The 22321-nt window shown below is 41.6% G+C and overlaps 1 protein-coding gene across 3 annotated transcripts in view; it reads left to right on the top strand.

Moving 5' to 3' along the window:
• Positions 1-9742, top strand: part of nphp4 (nephronophthisis 4) — a 114390-nt gene extending 104648 nt beyond the window's left edge. Inside the window, exons 24-30 of one of the 3 annotated variants that reach the window (XM_037478490.2) lie at positions 1216-1372; positions 1902-1978; positions 2159-2244; positions 4177-4348; positions 6353-6532; positions 7534-7677; positions 9489-9742. In XM_037478490.2, coding sequence (XP_037334387.2) covers positions 1216-1372; positions 1902-1978; positions 2159-2244; positions 4177-4348; positions 6353-6532; positions 7534-7677; positions 9489-9629 — 957 coding nt within the window. In that variant the 3' untranslated portion in view covers positions 9630-9742. The other 2 variants (XM_037478489.2, XM_062563576.1) reach the window with 2 other exon arrangements.
• The last annotated feature ends 12579 nt before the right edge of the window (positions 9743-22321 follow it).

Here is a 22321-nt window from a genome sequence, read left to right as displayed (position 1 = left end):
TCTGCAGTGTGTTTGGTCTGCACTTTATATATGCTGTCATCTCAACACTGCAGCATCTGTCTTGGAAGAGAACAAACAATAATTGGGGCTATTATTCTGATTATGAAATATTTGAATATTGATATTATTCTAGTAGTCAGTACCATAGTGTTTAATCTGGAAGCTTCTCTATAATTTATATCCTGCAATTCAATCCATAATACCTAAACTCTCTTCGCTCTAGTAACGTGTAGCTTAATATCATGTAAATAAATATTAACAAGTGAGCAAACACCATCTCAAGATGGTTGAAAATATGATGGGATGTGAAAGGGTTTGCAATTCAAATGTATTTGCATATGCTTTTGTGCAAAATGTCAGTTATCACATGTAATTAGTGCATATGTATGATCATGTATGAATTCTGTTAATTTACACAGACCCAGTCCTGAGGGCTGGTTAAATTCAAAGCACATTCAGCAAGTCTGTAGTGGTTTCAGTAGTCAAATTGAAGCCAAGTTCTATATTCTAGTATACAGCGGGCTCCATCATCGTCATACTCTGTGGGGAATTTTTAAATAAATTTCCTCAAAAGGCTTCATTGGGAGTAAAACAGAGCCAAACCAGCTTCGTAGAGAGTCAACAGTTACTAATGTGGAAATTCTCTAAATGTCTAATGACGGGACAGGTATAGTAAGAGCACATAGGTGAACTAATGAAAAAACAATCACTCAAACTAGTTAAGTCGACAGACCGACATCTTGGTTCAGCTTTGACTTGAGGTACAAGGGGGCGACATTTCAGGTAGCACCCTTCCAAACAAAAGTGGTTTGCATCAAGGGTCGGGACATCCAAGAGGTTGAAAAGGTTTCATACAAGAATAAAATGACACAAATCTATTCAGTCTTTTTTTTTTCCCTATGCTGCATCTTTTTAAATATACAGCTGAGAAAGAAAATAAAACCTTTTGTCAAACGGCTTACGGTTTATGATCAGAATGGCCTGGACCTTTGACAAGGACATTCATGTTTTTAACAGGTCACAAAATGGTTCTAAATCATTTTGCAAAGCGGTGTCTGACGCTGCACTATTTCAATGTTTTATTTTAACAATGTCAACAAAACGGCTCTAAATGACAAGATGATAAAAGTAGGCAATAACTCATGATGAACTGCGGTTTCATTGCAGGGGAGTGGCACGCTGCTCACATACACACTTGTCTCCTTCCCTCCACAGGTTACGTTCAGAGCAGAAGACGGCAAGCCGGTGGCCATCTGCCAGCTGAACGTGGAGCCGACGCCTCACGTTGTGGACCAGACGTTCCGGCTCTACCATCCCGAGCTCAGCTTCCTCAAAAAAGCCATCCGCCTTCCGCCCTGGAATGACCCCGAAGGTAGGTAGACCACCACATAACATCTCCCATCAGCCATTGCTCCCAGTCCAACAAATACACACATAGTCTACTTGGAACATTTCAACTAACTGGCTTTGTATCTTTTTCATTTGAATATAATTGCATATCTACTGTTAGTTTTGTACATACACCATCAGTTGGTTCTTTGACCGACCCTCCAGGAAGAGGTGTTACACCTAGATCTGCGCTTACTCCTGCAAAAATACAAGTATTTACAGTATACAAGGTGTATTGTGAATGCATAACATATGCTGCCTTCATTTTATTGTCAAAATTGGGTAATAGCAACAGGGAGGCATCAGGATATAGAGAAGGAAATGAAAAGCAAGAAAAGGATAAATGAATGCAATATGAAGAATATAGCACATGTGTGTAGATAAGCATGTAAATATAACATATTGCACGCTTACAAACGAATGGTTTTAAACTGCTTCCCTCTGTTTGATAAAAGGTCTTGTTCAAATATTTACCACACGTATACTAACCTTTGTGTTTTGGGGTCAAGCAGTTGGAGACCCAGATGTCAGGACTCTCATTTCCGTACGCTGCAGTGACCCTAACGTCATCTGCCAGACAAGGATGCTTGTGAGAATCTTTTTTTTTACATTTGTCTACAATTCCACAGAGCTATATAACCAGAATGTTTCACGTTGAGGGGGAAAGCCCTTTATTTTGAGCTCACCTCAAGAACTAAGTGCTGTTGTGATTCACAAGAAGCGCACTTTACCCTTTTTTAATGTGGCTTTTCTTTTTGTTCCCGCCTAGGCGCCAGGGGAGCCTCAGGACGTGTACCTGAAGGTGCCAGGGAGTCCGAGTCCACACATAAAAATGTTCTTTGTTATGGTTTTCACGTATGTACAACCCTAACCCTATTTAATACACATATACACACACAGAATATTTCTGTTTTCGACTACCTTCATTTTCCATGCAGTCTTGAATTAAAGAACTAATCAGATGGGGGTTTGGTGGTCTGACTGCCCAAAGTTACAAGACTTGTCCTCGACTCTTCCTCAAATCTTCATCAGAGACCAGTTAGGGCGTATCATATATGATGATGACATCAGGACAGCAGAGAGCCTCTACATCTTCCGTCGAAAACTCAAGACACACCTTTTTAGACTCTACCTTGACTAAAACACTAGCAAACCGTAGCACTGACAAATGACAGCACTTAAATTGTACTTATAATGGCACTTTTCTATAACATGTTTTGAAACTGCTTATTTGATGAAAAATGTACTTTCTTGTTACTTGTTCTTCTGAGTTTGTATCTCTATGTGGAATTGTGTTATTGTAAGTGGCTTTGGATAAAAGCGTCAGCTAAATGACATGTAATATATATATATTAGTGCAGAACTGATCTGCATCAAGTTTGCTGAGGAGCTTTCCCACAACATTAATGTGAACATAGCATCTCTTCAAAAGGGACATCTCAAAACATTTGCAAATCATTGTACATCAGAAGATTAATTGCACAAACCTGCGTGATTTTGCATTTTGAAATGCATTCACAACCAGACATGTGCCCTAATTAGAGTGGGGGTCATATTGTGGGATTTAATTAATGCAAGCCACATGTGGCCCACCCCCCATTCTGGAGAGTCCCAAACAAGCAGCAATGATTGCAGGCAGTCGCACCAAAGTTGTTGTGTAAGGCAAGTCATTTAGTTTTGCAAAATCCAAAGTAAATGCTTTCGAAATCCTTAGCAGCTGCTCAGTGGCGGCGACGTACTCGGCCGTGTGTGTAGTTCAAGTTCAGTTGGCTCTTAGCTCACAAACCATCCAAAATAATTAAAGTGATCAAACGGTTATCCCTCCACTCGCGGCTGTGGGCGCATAGCAACCGCTGGGGGCCGGCGATGCACTCTGCTGTGTTATCACTAGTAACAAACAACCAACAGCAGTATAAAACGGGCAGCGCACCTAGAGAGGAACCTGAGCATGCTGCCGTGGAATGGGAGATGAGCCGTGGCCTCCGTAGCACGGACTCATGCTCACAAGCCGGTAATCGCTCGATTCTCCTGGCAGGCATAAGAACTAATGGTCGGAAGCCCCCCCCATAGGTCACTCCACATTTTTTTCCTAATGAGAAATGATCATAGGCAAATTAAAGTCATGCACAAGTCCGCACTGGACATTGACTCAATATTAAGAACACAAGAAACATTTTATCTTTGCACACCGTGGACGGAGATTAGCAGCTTTATTAAATACAAAGACACTCTGCTCATCCAGTGCTCCTGTGCTGGAGTGATCCGAACCTGTCCCTAATGGTTTTTGTGGTAAAGTCATTCAGGAATAGGAAGAAATGCGCGCTCAATACAAATAATATAGGAGCGTTTAAACGTAGCATCTGACACGTCCTATACAAGACACGGCCAATTGATTAACCCTTGAAGAAGGCGCTTCTGTGACTAATATTTTATACAGAATTATTCAAACCAGCTTTGTTTAAAGAAAAGGTTTTTAGCATCAATGCAACACAGATAATATCGTGTCTTCCAGTAACCTTTTGACTTCCATTCCCAAAACCTCCGAATGCGGCTTTAGTGCAGTTGTCAAGGAGCAGGCGGTGAATAGGTGACTACATTGCCCCCCACTTACAGCTCTCAGACAGCTGAAGTATACATTCCTCCCTCTTATGATTACGTTGCTGTTTCTTTTTTTTTAAATGCTCGCACAGCCGTAGATCAGGCCTCATCATCTCCGACCCCGTGCTGATCCTGCTGCGTCTCTTGGGTGGCCTCTGCTTCATTGTCTGATGGTGGTTTTCTGTGCAGGGATAGGTGGATGGCAGCGCCCTCCCAGATCTGGCAGATTTACGTGCATTTCCTGGAGCGGGTGGATGTGAGCTGCGTGACCGGCCAGCGCAGCTGTCAATCCCTGGTGCTGAGGGGGAAGCAGGCTGTTCGCAAGGTCAAATGTTTCTCATCACACCCCCAGGAGATCGAGGTACACATCTTCAAGGGAAACAACACTTTTGTCATGCCAGGTCCAAATTCAGAGCCAGAGAGGGCCTTGTTGTGTTGTACCTCTGGGTCTAATGCCCAAGAAGATCCAAGCATGCCCCCGAGCAGCTGTGAGGCTCACCACCACTGCAGCATGAAACGTGTTTGTAGCTGTAGCTGCCTGTTAATTGGTTGACCTTTGTGCTACTGCAATGCTTTCTGTTTTGGGGAGAAAAGGTGGAATCAAAATACCGTAATTCTCTAATTAGAAGTTGAGAGCTTTGTTCTTTTTCTTTCAGTCTTTGCAATACTTAAGCCAGATATCCTGAATGAATTTTATGCAAATGGTTTTCAATTTGGTCCAATAAATGGACATAAACACGCTTTTGTAATAACTCCAGGTTTAGATTTAAGCAAGACCGTACAAAATGTCGATAGACAGCATAATGTGTCTTTTTCATTTCATTTGTTCAGTTCAGCTATTTCTCTCTGCACCCTGTCATATGTTGGGGCACAACACAATTCCCAAATGTAAAATGCTTGTACACTCCCTGAAGATATATTTCCCGACAGGGGTAAAGAGGGGAGAGAATTTGACGATCCTGTTCATTGGTGGCGGCTGGTGGAGAATGTTCTAGGGCGATCAAATTAATATCAGCAAACATCCCAGGTTATATATTCATTCCAACATGAAAAAAAGCAGTAAATGACACTAAATTTGACAGTTATTTGTCACCCTCAATAGCAATTCAGTATATGACATGTATGATATATTTGTCAGTTGTCTCGTCTGCTTGAAGGCAAAACCAATGTTGCCTTTGGCTGAGTCTATTTAGTAAAGTAAAGTTACCAGTCTAAAAATCTACAAAAGTAAAAAGTAGCTCATTAAAAATGTACTCAGAGTAAAAGTTACTGAGTATTGGTGCAGGATTCTAGTGCAGCTGACGGGGGGACGTATGCACTCCAGTGGCGGACCGTTTACTCTGCGATCTCCTTAAACTGTCTCTGCTCTGCTCACTGAAGCAAAACAATACGTGGACAATAAATATCAGAGCCAAGAGCAGCGAGTGTAGTCAACTACTGCTGCTAACACATCCCGTCAGACCAGGATTATTTATTTATATCCGTTAATGAACTTTTCTCCTCTTGTTACCCTGGTAACCGCTGTCATTACAGACGGTTGCGTTGATTCTTACTGTGAAAATCTACGTACTTCCGGTTTAGCGGCTACGCTTCCTATTTTTATTCGATTTCAGCTGGGTTTGCATCTGTTTTGTCCGTCTCCATCATTCTTGTTTAGCGCGTTCGTTCTCTTCACTCAATCACTGCAGTGACGTTAGTTTTAGATTTTTTTTTACTTTGTAACGGATATGATTTAAAATGAAATGTAGCGAAGTACAATACTTCAAACAAAAAATACTTAAGTAAAATTACAGATTTAAAAAACTACTCAATTACAGTAATGCGAGTAAATGTGATTCATTACTTTCCGCTACTGCTTTTCATACAGAGTTGTAGTAAAAGTGCATTCAAAATATTCCTTGGTCAAGTGATGGAGTGTCACATTCACCGTGGGCGCCTATACAGTCCGACCGGGATGTTCTCTCCCCGATACAGACTAAAAGAGGAACAGATGTTTAAAAAAAAAAAAAGATTTCACACTGTGTGCAGCTTTGATCTGTGGAGTTTTATAAAAGCGGATAAAGCTCTCCGCCAGAGAATAGCTTTGCTTTCCCCCGACGGATTTTAAAAAAAAGAGCCACCAAGTAAATCTCATTCTCACAACTTTCTGTCTCACTTTTCTGCTTCTGCCTTCTCCCATTTCACAAAACCTCACTCGCCCCCTCTCACCCACTCTATTATATTCCCAAGAGACTGTTAACCACCTTTTCCCATTAATTCTGTCCTTCCCTGTATCCCCCTCCCCTCAGCGCCTGTTCTGTTCCATGCTCCGGTCGCTTGCTCAATGCTTTTATTGCTGCCAAACTCCGCCTTTTCTTTCCTGCAGGTGGACCCACAGGGTGTGTTCCTTCTGCCTCCCGCAGCGGTTCAGGAGCTTCAGCTCAAGTTGCAGCCGTGGCGGGCGGGCAGCCGCTTCTTGTACGTGAACGCCGTCGACGTGGAACAGCGGCGGCTGGTCACTGCCTGGCTGCTCTGTCTCAACGTCCACCGGCCTGTGCTGTCCAAGGTATGTGTAGTGCTCCCTGACTTACCACGCAACACGATGTGGTCACTCATTTCCGTTCTGTTCCAAAGTAGAAATGGTTTGAGCCAAAATCAGCCTCTCCTCTAAATCATGTACAACACTTTAAACAGTTTCCTATACACTCCATCCCCCCTCCCTCCTTCTTATGGATAATCCATTGATCTTTTACAAATCTTGCACCGTGTCTAAGATACAGGTCCTTACATATCTGTACAGCTTAGTGAGCTACCGTGGCCCTCCAGGTGTCCAGTGACATGCCAAAAAAAGCTGGTTTTCAAAAACTTGGTTGTGCTAATTAGCGATCCTTGCTTACTAATAAATATACTAATACATTTCTTTCAAAGTGAGTAGGGCTGCTGGAGCACTGAACGCGTTTTAAAAACGCTGTTCCTGGGTACGTCAGTAAGCAGAAGGTGACTTGTGCGCCTCCAGCAGCAGCAGCACTCACTGAGCATCGCGTGCTTGGCCACAGAAGCAGGTGGCACGGAGTCATGTAATAGGCATGGCAAAATGTTTCCGGTTAAAGGCAGTGTGCAATGCAAATGACAAGTATACTCCGTATACACACAAATAAACAGATATTAAGCTTTTTTTTTAATGCAAGTTGATTGCCAATGTCCTGGTTGCATGAAAAAGTGTTGGAGCCCCCGAAAACTGTAAATCGACTCATTAGACAGGGCCAATGTGTGTGCGTCATCTCTCGTTGTGCTGCATCATTTATGATCCTATTTTCAAAGTGTCCGTCGAGAGTCCAACAACATTACATTACAGTGGTGCAGAGCACAGCTGATCCCCTATAACGACTGACTATGGAAGGTTATGTTCGCATTATAACCCTTTTTCTCTCATGTGATGCATACTCTTGGTGTTGCTCTCAGTTCAACCCTCAGGATTCGTTGTCCAATCTTGATCACTTGTCTTGGTCATCTAATCTAAATTTAGTGACAAATTAGTTGTGGCACTGATTGTCTGTGTGTGTGCAGGCTTTTGAAGTGTGTGTCCCAGTCTGCGGCGGCCGCGGAAGCTCCAGGAAAATCACCTACACCAACCCATACACCAGCAGCCGGTCCTTTCTGCTGCGCTCCGACCATCCAGACCTGCTCCAGTTCAAAGAGGAGAAATTCCAGGTGAGATTAGAGATGCATACTAAGTACTATCAATCCTAGAATTAAGACCGGGACCTTGTCATTAATGTTGTAGGAGAAAATCCTGCTGAGCAATGATAGGAACTTTTTTGGATATGCCTATTTTTCTACTCTGAATAGGAACTACTCTCTCTTCCTCCTGATGTAAAATAGAAATTGAGGCCACCTTCAGCATTCTTCAGTCTGTAAAGCTCATAACCGCGGTGATAATAAGTGTCTGCCATCGAGATATCGTTGAAAATTAACTAATTGTGCGAAAGGCTTTACAATTCAAATCCACCCGGTCACATAATATATTCCAATCAGGCAACAGAACACGCTGCAAATTTCATCAGTGGCTTTCCACTGTCTGAACGTCTTTTTGTGACTATGATTAGTCTGCTCCAGTAAACATCAGTTTCTAAGTGTCTTATAAAATGGAAAAATATAGACTTGTTCCTGGGCGACATATGGTGGAGCCGCAGTGCAGCCAGAACACAATAGACATGAGGAGTTTGACCTTTTTATATTAAATTAATAGCCCAAATTGTTCTTCATGGTATACACATAACACAACATATAAACATCCCTGACACTGGAAAACGCTATAAATCAACATGCCGATTGTCAAAAGATGTTGTTTCCTGTCATCTGGAGTATTATTGGCTGTTAGGTAGGTGAATGGTTTCCTTACAAGTCATTACTGCAGGTGTCGTCTTCCTCAGCGAATGTCTCCAACAGATCGTCATGGCCCTCCTCTGGCACAGGTGTGATGAGATGGCAAAACAAATGGAAAAGCAGCATTTTAAATGAATGAGACCCGAAGGGCGCCTGTTTCCACATAAACTATTTAAGTCTCGCTGTCCAGGAGACACCGCATCAATTAGACAGAAGCAGGTGGGGAAAGTAAAAAACAGCCCATTGTTTTTTTCCGTCTTGTCAGCGAGGAGCCGGGGCGTCTTATAAAGAATTTACTATGCCCGCAGTATTAAGCAAATGGGGAGACGCTTTTCTCTTTGATGTTATCTACCTCACCATGATGAAACCAGCTGGTAGGAGGCAGAGCGCAGAGCCCAGATCAATACTGCTATGCTCTTGGAGAAAAACTGCAACATAAATCCCCCAAATTGACCCATACATCCATTGCTGGCTATTACAGAAAAATATGGGAAGACAGTGCGAAAACAAAAGCGAACTTTGAGCCTTAACTACAAATACATTCCAACCATGAAGGCAGTGTGAGGCTTTATTTGGGGAAAGGAATGATCAAAGTTGCACTCTGGATGAAGACATGTCATTTAGACTATTGATTAGATGATGGATATCCATTTATTCAAAACCCAAATAAGGATGCACAGGAACGCTGTGCACTATTTACCGGATAAAAATACACCACTTTAGTATATTTTTTTGTGAAGCCATACGGTGTTTTACACACAGCGGACGCAGGCTGCCCCGCCTTCTTACGATTATTGTAGTAACGGCTTCAAATCTGTTGGACCGTTCCTTCAGAGAGTGAACATGGTGTTCTAACCCCGCAGACAAAAACTTTTAAAAAGGCAAATAATACTGACCAAATCTTTATTTGGACTAAAGATTAAGGAAAGACAAGAAACCAGCTATTTGATCAACAAACAAATTGTAAGTAAAAAAAAAAAAAATACCTCGACAGTGATGCAAAATCGTATAAAAGCAGAAGATTCTCTAACATTCCTGCTACGGATGGGTTACCAGCTGGAGAGGAAGGGTGGATTAGTTGCCCCACAAAGCATTCAGGGGAATATGAAGCGTGCCTGTTGTTGTGCGTTGTCCAGATCAGCGGGGGAGAGACTTACACCATCGGACTACGCTTCGCCCCCAGCCAGAGTGCCGGCTCCGTGGAGATTCTGGTCTACGTGAACAACCTGGAGGAGAAGACGGAAGAGACGTTCTGTGTGAAAGTCAACTACTCGTGAAGTGGTGATGAGAACCAACTGCTGAGCGGAAATGTTTCCTGATGCGATGTGTTTTGTATTTAAGACGAGAATAAACTTTTTTCAGCGTATATTGTACAATTTTTTGAGTGGGTTTAATGCGCCTCAACAAAATAAGGTCACGTGTATGAAAAATCAAAAAGCATCCGTCTGCATGCAATACAGGCAGGAAAAGAACTTTCTCTTAAAAGCTTCAAACAAACCATGAGGTCATCAAAATGTAAACCAAAGGTCAGAAGAAACTACATTAAGAGCAATCTTATGTACAAAAGCAAAACTGAGGCTGCAAGAAATAAAATCTGCTAAAGTAACTTAAAGACATTATTTCTTTGTTATGTAATTAGCAATACAAGCGTCAAGTCTAATTCCTAATTATTATCTGTCCTCTTTCAATCCCCAACCAACCAGGTGGGCTGAGGGTGAGAGCAATAACATTTTATTGACTTTAATTACCCAGCAAACCCACCTGAATGCCACTTGATGGTTGAGTTTTAATCTAAGACAAGCCAGGGGTCCACTCTCTGAGTCCCCCTTACCTCCCAAACAACTTCTCCTCATCAGCGGCGTTATTAGAAACGGAGCCTTAATGAGATATGAGGCACACGCCTCTTCAAAATCGCCCCCCTCAACACCAGCACCCCGAAAAACACTCCATCTTCTCGCTCCCTGCCACTCTGTCTGGAGGTACAGTGAGAGAGGGCCATGCACATTGTGTTATGTAACAGTTACATAATCCCCCCCCTCCACCCCCTCCCTCCTCGCTCTATGTCTCATTAGAATGTGGGCTGCAAAATATGCCTCTGCACAGCAGCAACGGCGAATAAAAAGATGGCAACCAAGCCGGATGCACTTCATCTTTACTTTTTCAAACGTCTCGTCTGAAGCAGAAGCCTCATTGTCTCCTCTATTATATGTTAACAGCTAACGGAAATACATATTAAAGCTTTGTTCACCTCCACAACCTGTTCTGGTTGTTATGCTCAGATGCTTCATCTTGATGTGTTACTTGTAAGACGTGGGTGATTATTCCTCCTGGCCCTGGAGTGATCCTTTTCGAGCCTGAAGACTAAAGAAATAAGGGAGAGAATCCCTTTTGCAAAGACATTTGTACCAGGTTAATTAAAAGCACACTTACTGCACCATCCCAGACTTACAATATGAAAATTCAAGTATCGGAAACACAAAGTACATGAAATAAGAAAAGGCTAAAAATTAAAATGATCAGGAAATATATGATAAAAGAATTACATGTACGTATAATAATGTCCGAGGCAATCCATCTTTGTACCTCGCCCAATGGCATAACAGAACAGTCTTTTAAAGTCATGGCTTCACCGAAGGCTATTTTACATGAATGTGGCCCGGTAGCTAACTAGTGGGACTGTGTCTGGTGAAATCTGGAACTTTGTAAGCCCGGTGGATTCGGTCCACGACTCCTTTGAATGTCCAGTGTGCAATGGAAGTGCCACTTAACAGCCCCCTTCATGGACAGCAGAGACCCTCCTGGTGGCGGCTGATGAGGCGTTTGTCTTGTGCGCGGCTTAAAACACTCGCGTCCCGGTCTGAGCGGCAGCCCTCGCCGCTTCAGAGCCGCACTCTCCCAGCGTGGGGGGGCACTGCCGCGCCGAGGCCTTATTAGCCGAAGCCAGTCCGCTTGTTGTCGGTTCCTCCTGAGGGAGCACAGACAACGGCTCACGCCGTCTGCCCACCTTGTTAGTGTGGTTAGACAGCTCCCGAGTAGCTGCCCAACAGAGATCCTGCCTTGACATTATGCCGGAGAGTAGCTGTTATTGCCCTGCTCTGGAAGAAAAAAAAACAACAACCAGGCCTACCTGCACGGTGCGTGTTTGTGCGTTCTTTTTGTGTCTCTAAGTGCCTTGCCGGAGCCATGTGAGTGGGTGCATGTCTATGAGAGGAGGGAGCGACGCGGGTATCAAAGAGCTCTGTAACCGGAGGAATATGCATCCTAGCAACCAGCCCTCCTCCTCCTCCATGCACAGAGAGGAGAGAGACTGGGTTTCTTGTTCCGTTTTTACCTCAAGCTGAAGACAAATAAACCGAGGACACACGCGGATTACAGAAACGGGGTCATTTGAAAACAAAAGTTAGTCACAGAGAAATTTGATTATTAATTACACAACTTGTTTGAAAACTCTTCGGAACAGCGGTGTCATTCTATCTCGTGGAGGGGCACCTGGGTCTGATTAGTGGTGCGAGAAGGAGCAAGGCTGCAACTTTGGTTAATTGAATCTAATAATCTAAAATAAAAGAACTTCTCCACATTGGAGGAGTTGATGTTTTCTACCGAGAAGATTATTCTTGGATTAAAGTAAACTAAGAGCACTCCAAGACGGTTGAAATGCACAGAGTTGTGTTGACGCGGCTACCGTAGAGGATATGCAGTGTTAACTACCCCCAGTGTTTCCAACTCCTACTCTTTAAAGCCTCGTCACAATATTTCCGGGGGCCGCAAATGAGCAGAATACAACCTGGTATGCACATTCAAGGCCGTTTGATTAGCTCAAACAGTTTGCGCCAGAGGATGCAGCATTTCTTTGGCTGTGGTACCATGCAGCGATTTTTTCCCTGCTGCAGCGCCGACCATATCAATGCGGCAGCGTTATGGAGAGCAATTGCTTTTGTTGGTGGAAAAGAGACCTAAATGCTGTGTGGATTCGTAGCTGTGTCTACAACTGTCACGGTTTTCCACTCGAGGAAAATGAATCCCTGCAGAGGCAGGAGGAATCTCACAAACCTTGTGTATTTATTGATCCTAAATGGACAGTAAATGTCCTCCATAAAAGTCATTTGTGCTCATTGCTGCTAATAAATGCCAAAGATAATGTTATAGTGATCTTCAGCCAGTGGATTGTTTTTTAACTGGGTCAGTGGTTCATTAACTGCAATAGCTTGAAATTATGTCCGTTGTCAACGGTCCAAGTGTCCTTGAACAATTTGAACTTCACAAGCCCCTTCACTGTTAATTACTCTAGCAGCGTCAGCTACATGTGTAAATCAAGTCAAGTCAAGAGAGGAAAGGTAGATGCAGAGCTTTTTGCTGTGGAATAATTAACCAAAGACGCAGTGCGGTCCAGTGCCCTCATCAAAGAGCAACATGGTGAAAAATCACGGTTTAATTTTCTAGTTTGCATGTCTTAAAATTGAGAGCATTTGAATGCGGTTCACTGCTGTGGCATAGGTGAGTGTTTCTAAATCAAATTAAAAAAAGGTAGAAAGGGATTATTTCTGGAGGCATAAAGTATGCCCTGAGGGATATTGCTTTCTCTGGGTTGGATCAAAAGGTAACGGCGTAAAGGCTATTCTAACATGTACGTTGTGATCACTGCATCCCAACGCATAATAATTTAGGTCTGATCCAGATTAGAAGATTCCTCTCTGCTTCACACCAACAATGCAACATTTAAGGAAACAATTGTTTTACTCATGGTTCATACAAGTGATCCTGTGATACTTCACTGTCACTTTCAAACTATTTGACTAAAACCACTGCTGTGTGCAGAAGTAGATCTTAGCATTGCCAGATTCACAGTGCACTGGTGCATGTATTTACTATATTAGCTTCACCTTATTCATTGTTATCTGGCAGCACAGCTTCATCATCTATTTTTCCGGGCGTGGTGAGGCAGATCCACTAGTTTACAATATCCCCATTTAATCAGGAAACACTACATCTGCCAAGAAAGGGTTAGTTTTTACACTAATGGGGGATGAATGTGCAAAAAGTGTCTTCATTACTCCAATTGGAAAAAACTGGAAGGTCAAGCAGCGAGTCGTTCTTGAGAGAACTCGCTCAGTCACAATGGTGCCACCACTTTGCTTGCTTTCAAATTGATGCGGTTAAGGTGAAATTATCCAACCGAATGCCAGAATCAACTGCTCCACTGGCAGAGGGGATTTAAATTAAGTGTTAGCCTGCTATTTATTTTAAAGGGGGAAACATGAGCCATTTCCTGGTTTTAATCAATTCTCTTTGAAAATCAACCACCAGATTTTTGGTTAAAAAGGAGAGAGGAGGGAAATTGAACATGGAGTCCTAAATGGGTCTGTCAGCAGAATGGCCCGCTATCATTAGATAACGCAATGGAGAGCACTGTGTTCAAAGCAGCTCTACCCTTTTTATTGGTCTCATTTTGTTGACTTCGCAGACTCAAACCCATGAAGAGGAACTATCTGCCTTTTGACCGCTGCATATGAGAGTGAGCAACTGCTTAGTGATGCTGGGATGTAGAGACACTACACATGTTGCTTTTAAAAGCACCGTGTAACACTGAGAAAACATCTAATCAGATTAGGCTGCATGATAAAAAACTACATTTCTGGTATTAACCTATAGCTTCAATATTGATTACAAAGTGCAGTCCTATTGACCTAAGTGCAACGCATTAGAAAAATTGAAAATATTCATGACGTCCCTTATCAAGTGAGAGGTCATCGTTGAGGTACATCCTTGGAGGCAGTTCAGAACCTTTTCCCAAAAACCCCAGAATGGAAAGCTCACGCCTGACATCAATCCCCTTTTGGTGCTGTCAGCTCGGACTCGTTAAAGGGAGAACCTCGGCCCCCTGGTGATTTTCCATCTCTATTGCAGACCCAATCCTGCAGGAGGTTCATCTGTCACGTTTCACTGGACTGATTGCTGTTTCTGCTTTTCTCAGTCAACATGATTTGAAACCCAAAGATAGATCTACATACCGCGTGGCATGCATTTTATGTTTGACAAATAATACAGAACTTCACTGATCACTTAATTTCTATAAACAATGGCTAAAATGATTGCATGTCACTCATAGTGATGATCAACTTGCTCAGCAGTTCTCCCTTCATGGAGTGTTCTCAAAATCCCCCTCACTTATTGGCTTTTATGGATCCATCTCAACGCATCGATCGACTTAGTGTAACAGAACAGCTGGGAGGACACCGAAATTTAGTGGCAGCAATTAGGAGGAAAAGGCACTTTGCATGTTTTCGTGCTGTTTAACTAAATCAACTAAAAGCAACACAAAAACATCAGCTCAGTCGCCAGCTATATCACAAAACCACAACATCTCCAAGCCTGGAGACTTTATGAAGAAGCCGTCCTCACATCCTGCGCGTTGATCAGTTTCTTTGTCTGACAAACACCTCCTTGACGAGATCAGATGCAGGTGCGTCTCCTCCCACACCTGAACCAATGCCCTCCAGAGGGAGTGGGCGGAGCCTTCTGACTATACTGCCCCTCTTTCATTACTTTTCCAAAAGTAGAGCAGAGTTCTGCTCTCACGTTTACAAAAAAAATACGGATTAGTGATGGTTTTGTCTAGTGTAGTTATTCAAATATTGTTCGCATTCAACATGGAACACTGGCTACTTGGCAAATTGGTTTGTTGGATTCATTAAAAAAAGAAGAAAAAGACCTTGGTTATTTTTATGCACTGTTAAGTGGACAAACAAAATAATTATAGTCTTAAATAACAGGAGAAGCGTCCCTTTTATAAACATTGGCTATCTAGTAAAAATGAATTGTGAGTCTAATGATTGTAACTGTACATTGTTGATTAGTCGTTTTGATGGTACATTTGTTTGACCAATCACAAATCAGCAGCACTGCCAACAACCCCTGAAGAATTTACCCAAATTTGCATTTAGTATCACCTGAGTAGTGCCTCGATTAATTTACATAAAACGTCTTAACCTCTTAAGCACTGAAGTGTTTCCCAGGGCATGTTGAAGTACTCTCAGGTTTTAAGTCTGTTTTTTATTTCATGCATTCGATAAAGTTCAGTGACACAGTATTAAGTGACAGTTTTTGGGGAACCAGGGGATGGAATATTTCCTCCACAGGACAAAGTAAACCATGCCTTGTGGACATTAAAGGCTATAGTCTAATGTGAATTATTTTAGCATTACTGACTGTGTTGTCATCAACTCGTCCTTTTCCATTTGCGTTCAACTTTTCCCCTCGCCTGAGGACAAGCTGCCTTCAAACTCCGGAGCCCTCTGTGACCTCGGCAGCGTCTTTCGTCCACATCTCTCGCCGTCAAGTGCCTCTTTCATTGATGGTGCACTTTGGTCCGTATTTGATCCTTTTGCACTTATAGAATTCGGTAGTGCTTTGTGTTCCTTGAGGTCAGCCAGGTCTCTGTGCCTTGAGCCCACATAGTCTATGTCCTGGCTCTGGGCAGAGAACCAAGCATCACCACCCACAGCCCCCCGGTCGGCCTGCACAGCTTGGAGTCAGCTGTGGTTCATCTAGCCTCCAGACAGAAAATGATCCGATGTGTCTGGACAAGCTCACAGTTTGTAAAACACCAGGCGACCCCACATTAAGACAAACGACTCGCTGAATGTTAGAACTGCACAATGTAGTTTCACTTTGAGACTAGACACGCTCACATACATTCATACTTATGTGTCATTATTACATATTGTTGAATTGGTCGGAATCAAATTCCACAGGAATGCGTTTATGTGTGGCGTTGTTTAAATACTAATGTAGCTTTTTCAAAATAAATGTTAAAAACATACAATTCCAGTATTGAATAGGTATGCCATTGATTTAGTGTTGCATATCCATGCAGTCGTTGATGGACTCACAACAGACAGATTAAAGGAGAGGTTGAAGTATTGACATTTAGTCTCAAGGATTAATGGAACATAAGGATTCCCATAACAATAGTTTACTTACATACAAGGTAAGTGCCTACATCTTTTAAACCATGCATTTCCTGCAATTCCTCCTTGGACAATGGAGACCATTACTTATAACATGGAGGTAAAGAGATTTATCAACTTTATCAAAGTTTAAGGTATTCCAGGTATGACAATGAAAATTGTGTATTTGCATGTAATTTCTATGGTTAAAAAAATGTCAGAAGCATCTTCACATTGTCAAATCTGTCTGTTTTAAAAGAAAGCGCTGGACACCCCTGCTTTAAAGAATCTACGGGAAATTCTGTGCTAGTCCTTCAATACAAAAGTTGTATAGAGAGAATCAATGTTATAATTTCCATAAAAGACAACACATTTAACCTGCCTGTTATTGCTAGCAAATCTACCAATAACTGGTCAAAAGGGTATTTCTGTTTATGCTGGATATCCATGAGCACTTCACCACATTCCCTTTCATTAAAGTGACTGCCCAGACTTCTAGAAAAAGCTAGACATGTCTGCTGTTTTGTGAGCGGGAGTCATATTTCCATTGCGGTGCTGTCCGTGGTGCTGAAAGCTCTCCTCACAGGAGAAGCACTTTATGTACGCAGCGTGTTCCTGCTCCTATTATACGTAGACTTTGAACGGAGAAATGCTTGCGTGGTAAGTAATTACGCCTCATGCCCAATCTCCGGCCCTTGAATTAAATTAGTTTTAATGTCCTGGCTGCTTGTATTCTACTTAGCAATGGAGAAAATAATCCCACCTGACTGTTTGTTATTTCTTGGCCTGCCTCTGTTCTACATGGGGCTAATTTGAAAACAATTGGATTTACCCTCTCATACCTTCCCTGGGCCTCCCTTAAAATTAAAATTCCCTTCCCTGCCTTACTGTAAACCAAACACTCCTGTCTCTCCTCGGCCATTTAGGCTATAATGTCTGCTATAAATAACATCAGGGCCAGAGAAAAGGGCGAGAGGGCTTATTGCTATTCAACTCAGTAGCGAGTGGTGTTGAATTACAGATTGTTGTGTAGTTTATACAGCATACGGCAAGACTGCAACTTCAGATAGTTGATTGTTTCAATTAACAACAACCCATAGATTTAGACATAGCGGGAATCACTATCAACTAGCTTTGTGAAGTTCAACTCAATATACTAAATGTTCATCACATGATAGCAAAAGCACCTGTCATTTAATTAGCACATTCATTTACACAAGCAGTCACATTAACATGGACGAGTACATATGCACAGTTTCATCAGCGCTAAATGGATCCTCTCATGTATCGTTGTGTGCCCAATTGGACAACCATTAAATTAATGCTAGCGATACTGAACCCAAACTCAGAAAAAATAAGATACTTCGATAAAGTACGTGGAATACAATTATGCAAACTAATTCAGTCCTGTAGGTTTTTATTGATTACAAATGTAAAGCGGGTTTACTGGACGTCATGATGAAAACAAAGTACTTAATGGGTGCAATGCCAATTTTGAGTCTTCCAGTCAGTGCACTCTCATCATGATGAAGTAAGTGGCCCTGATCCGAGAATGCTTAAAGCAGCAATTATAAAGACAACTTGCACTACACACCCCTACTTATCTAACGCAGAATTATATAATACTAATGCATAAGTGGTGATAAAAGATGAGGCTGGAGTGCAGGGCAACAGCACGGCAGGAGCGATGTATGGTTGTGTCGTCCTGCCAGAGAGACGGAAAGGAAAGGAACATGGGTGGTTATGTAACCAACGCCCTTTTTATCTAAATACATTTTAAACTTAAGCATCATTTTATGCTTGAATGCAATTTCTATTTAAGGAATTTACTACATATTATCCAGTCAATGAATGAAATCAAGAGGACAAGTCAAGGTGCCCCCATGCATTCTTCAAGAAACTGCTTTTAATTTTCCAAATCATTTTGCCAACTATAAAGTCTCAAACCTAGAATATATTGTTGGCCAGTTATTTAAACGAGTGATGGACCTGGAAAATTATACATGAACTGGCAGGGGAGTGGCATAAAAATACAATGTGGATTTAAATCAAGCATTATCATCAATTAATACTTGCTATTTGTTTCTAAATTAACACTAAGCTTTGAAAGAACTCCTGACATGTGAGGCTTGTTGTCCAGGGCGTAAACAGGATGATTCTAGTGCCTTTTGGAATTAGCACTGCTTTAAACATGTGGAAATTTCTGTCTCAGGAATGAGCAGTTCCAGATGTTTGCAGCTGCAGGCAATCAGAAAACTGAATTACATTTAGTCGGTCGCAGCTCAGTTAATATTACTTTAAAAGAATCCGCAGTTGCGCGTGACTGACCACTGTCTACTTTCAACAGACTCATTAGTCATTTCATCATCTGTTATTTGCCCAATTAACGTCTATGTTGGATACATTCATACAGTCATAGAGAGCAGTGTCAGTGTAGTGCACATGTGAACAGACACATTCCAGTGAAAGTCTCTGCGGTGGTTAAAGCCAGCTGATGCAGCTGTGATCAGCTGCTGCCCTCATCAGAAACAGACTTTGCATCATGTGACGCTCCAGAGGAAAGCACGTGTCATTTCTACATATTAATCCCTTCCACCTCTCCTTCACAAATGTTACACTTGTGTTTTGCCAAGTAACCCCTTAGTGCCCGGCACGTATGCGTGATCATACATTATGCACAACTATTGAGGTCAACACATTTAAAAAATAATCTACAGGGAAGTTATGGAAATAAAAGAAGTAATGGCATGGTTGTTATTTGTGCCCCAGTTTCTCTAAACCAAAAGGAAAGGCAACAACATTTTCAATTATTTTAAAAGTATTGTTGTAATCGCCCTTACCTGCCAAAAGTTGACTGGTGTTTCCCTGCGTGGCTACACACACACACACACAACGTTCCCATATTGCCGGCGTAGTTTGTTGCAGAGGTAATAGTATGTTTCAGGGCTGTTAGTCACTGTGGAGGAGACTCATCTGTGTGCACCTGATCGCTGGTCAGCGGGCCCACTGTGTGCAGCCGGACAACCTCCGTCTCACGGGGCTCCTTTAAAGCCTCTTCCACGCAAGGCGCACTGCAGGTGGAGCTGTTAACGCTCTGCTGGGGTTAAAAAGGTATCGCCACTACTCGTACCGCACAGGTTTGGTTTGTGGGATCCGCTGTAAATCCCAACGTGGACTTTTGAGTTAAGTGTTTTATTGTTAATGCAGATGCTGTACGTGTTTTTAGGGGAAACCTAAGTTGTTGAACTGTGCCATTTGCGTTCAGCTTAATTCTGTTATTAACAACTGATGATTGGTGTGTTGCTAGGTTGCTGAAATATGGCTCATTATTTGCTTCTGCATATATTTTTGGTGGTTGGAGTTGACTGTGACCAAGGTGCTAACGACCAATGACTATTACTTTTTCAGATGTGACTCTGCTGACACCCTTCAACAAGAGACAAAAAGTGTCACCTCAGCTTCCCAACCTTGGCACAGCAGAGGGCTGTTGGGCACACACATTAAAGATTCGGACAATTCCCCCCGAGCCTCCAGTTTCTTGGATTTATTTTACATTGACCTTGCGGTGAAACGGGATGCTAACCATCTACCACCAGGTAATGGGAGCCAAACGATCCTTAGTGGAAATGGGTGGGTGAGTGATCAGCGGGCTACATCAGCAGTAATTTCCCTGGGGTCCTCACCAAAGGATGGAGCTATAGTTCAATGTAGATCTGACGGAGAGAATAATGGGCAAGCTGCCAGTAGAACATGATGCATCTTTGGAGGAGAGATGTCCACTACTTCTAGGATGCACCATAAACCACACACTCCAAAGTACAACAACAGCTTCATCAAATGCAACTTCCAGGAGAATTCAGCCCTCAAGTGGGGACTAATCCATCTTCATATGCGATAAAAGACACAAAGGAATTCAAGCCAATAAATGGTCCAGTCAATAGACCACCTGCACACTGACGTATAGTAACTAAGAGAATATGTATCTCCTCAACATCAGACAAGTATCATGATGAAATAATAATTTAAAACCAGCCATCAAATACCCACACACACAATCTTTGATAAATGAGCTATACATTATAGCCTTGCATATAACGTTTATTTATATCATATACGGTATTTTTTGTAAAGTAACACAAGCTTTGTCTTTCTACCCAGATGACTTAATAATTTGCGATATCAGTTATACAGGAGTGTAGTTGAGGATTATAAGAATACATTTATAGTCAAGCTGTTGTCTCCACAGTGAGAGCTTTGCATCCTGTTTACTATTCTGCTCTTGTGTTCATTTAAAAGAGATCATTAAAACACTCACCGCTACATTTTGTACAATTAGCACAGTTGGCCTCTCCCCTTAGATGTAATAATGGTACTTATTTTGAAGCCCTCGCAGTAAAATCGCATCTCATAGTTCATCTTTGCTATTATGCAGCAAACTGAAGCCTTGCCAGTGACTTAACTGGTACTAGAACTAATTTAAAAAGGTACTGCTTGCGTGATTTAAGGCCCTTTCACACTGCAGGAATTAGGAAAATAGATAAACAACAAACATGCAATAAACTTTCCTGCCGTCTTCAAGTCCAAATATGCAAATCAATCCAATAAGTCTGGAAGTAGTACACATGAGAAAACATCTTTATAAATCTACCCTTTGTTTGTGTAAGACTGCAGAACTCAGATAATTTGGTAAAAACCTTGGAAAAATGTGTTGTGTTTCTGTCTTTTACATTCCTACATACCGATGATTATACTTTGTTTTTTATGCTGCCATTAGAGGATTATTAAAAAAAAAAAAAAAAAAGTCTTTCCACAATGTCAACTTAATAAGTCATCTTATTTTCCCTTTCTTAAGGGAGTCAAATGAAGGCTGCTGTAAGGGCAAAACTAACGTAATCTACCAAGGGGGTCATTTTCCTCCTGATCTATTCCGACATGGACTGCCTCCAGATAATTCCATCCTGCAACTTCATGTGAAATGAACAATACATTCTGCTTCATTATCAAATTAGGATCCAGGATAAAGCTGTGGAAAGCACAGTCTCTGACAGGACTAGTGGAAAGTTCAGCAAAGTTCTTTGTTTGTCTCATTGATCTGTGGGTCATTTTGAAATAAATCGGTTAAATCGGTTTCTTAGTTTTTCGTATCGATTATGAATTACTTCTTTTTTTAATCAAAAAGTATTAGGTAGCTTCTTGAATATATACATTTTGTATTGCTTTACTTTGCAGAGTAGGAATGTTTTGTTTTTACATAAAACATAGAATTGTGATCCCATGGCACATGTACCTCATGCCCAAGGCATTTGTAATTGGATGAACAAATAGTTCCGACATTTGATCTATTGCGGTCTCAATGCTTTGTGATCTATTCAATTTTATATTTACTGTGTACTATATATATAAATATACACACTAGAATGTTTATATTTAGATTTGTATGTCATTTTGCCTTAATATTCATTAGATGGTATTACTACAAAGTTTATTCTATGTTGCATTGTCCTATTATAAACTATTAATCTATGAGAATAAATATTGCCTCCTTGGTGGCTGACGGTTTGAGTTGGACTGTACCGATATCGTACTGTTCATTTTATACATTTTCCGTTTGGTACAAAAGGATTGTGTTCACCAAAAGATGAAAAACACAGGAAGATAAAAGCACTACATTTCAGTGTAAGCAGCCTTCGGTTTTAGACTTCTGAAACAATGAAGTGAAGTTTGGTTTTTAAAAACTAGAAATAACCATTTTATATCTGGATGTCATTTCATTGTACTTTAAGTTTTCAAATTTGTGGTCTTAAGATATATCTCATCTTTAAAAAAGGTATTGATTGTTCTCTCTGAGACTCAATTGAAGAATAGATTCTTTGAGCAAATGTTATTTTCCCTAAATGATGCCGGTAAATTCAATCTACAGGGTGCAATTTTGAGTGAGCTCAAAGTCTGTTGATCCTTATCAAATCAATTTTTTAAATATCTGTAACGGAGGGCTGGAATGCCAGCCACCTAGTTTTCACTAT

The sequence above is a fragment of the Pungitius pungitius genome, chromosome 1 (assembly GCF_949316345.1).
Source record: "Pungitius pungitius chromosome 1, fPunPun2.1, whole genome shotgun sequence".
In the NCBI taxonomy this organism is placed as follows: Eukaryota; Metazoa; Chordata; class Actinopteri; order Perciformes; family Gasterosteidae; genus Pungitius; species Pungitius pungitius.
This window is presented reverse-complemented; position numbering and strand designations above follow the sequence as displayed.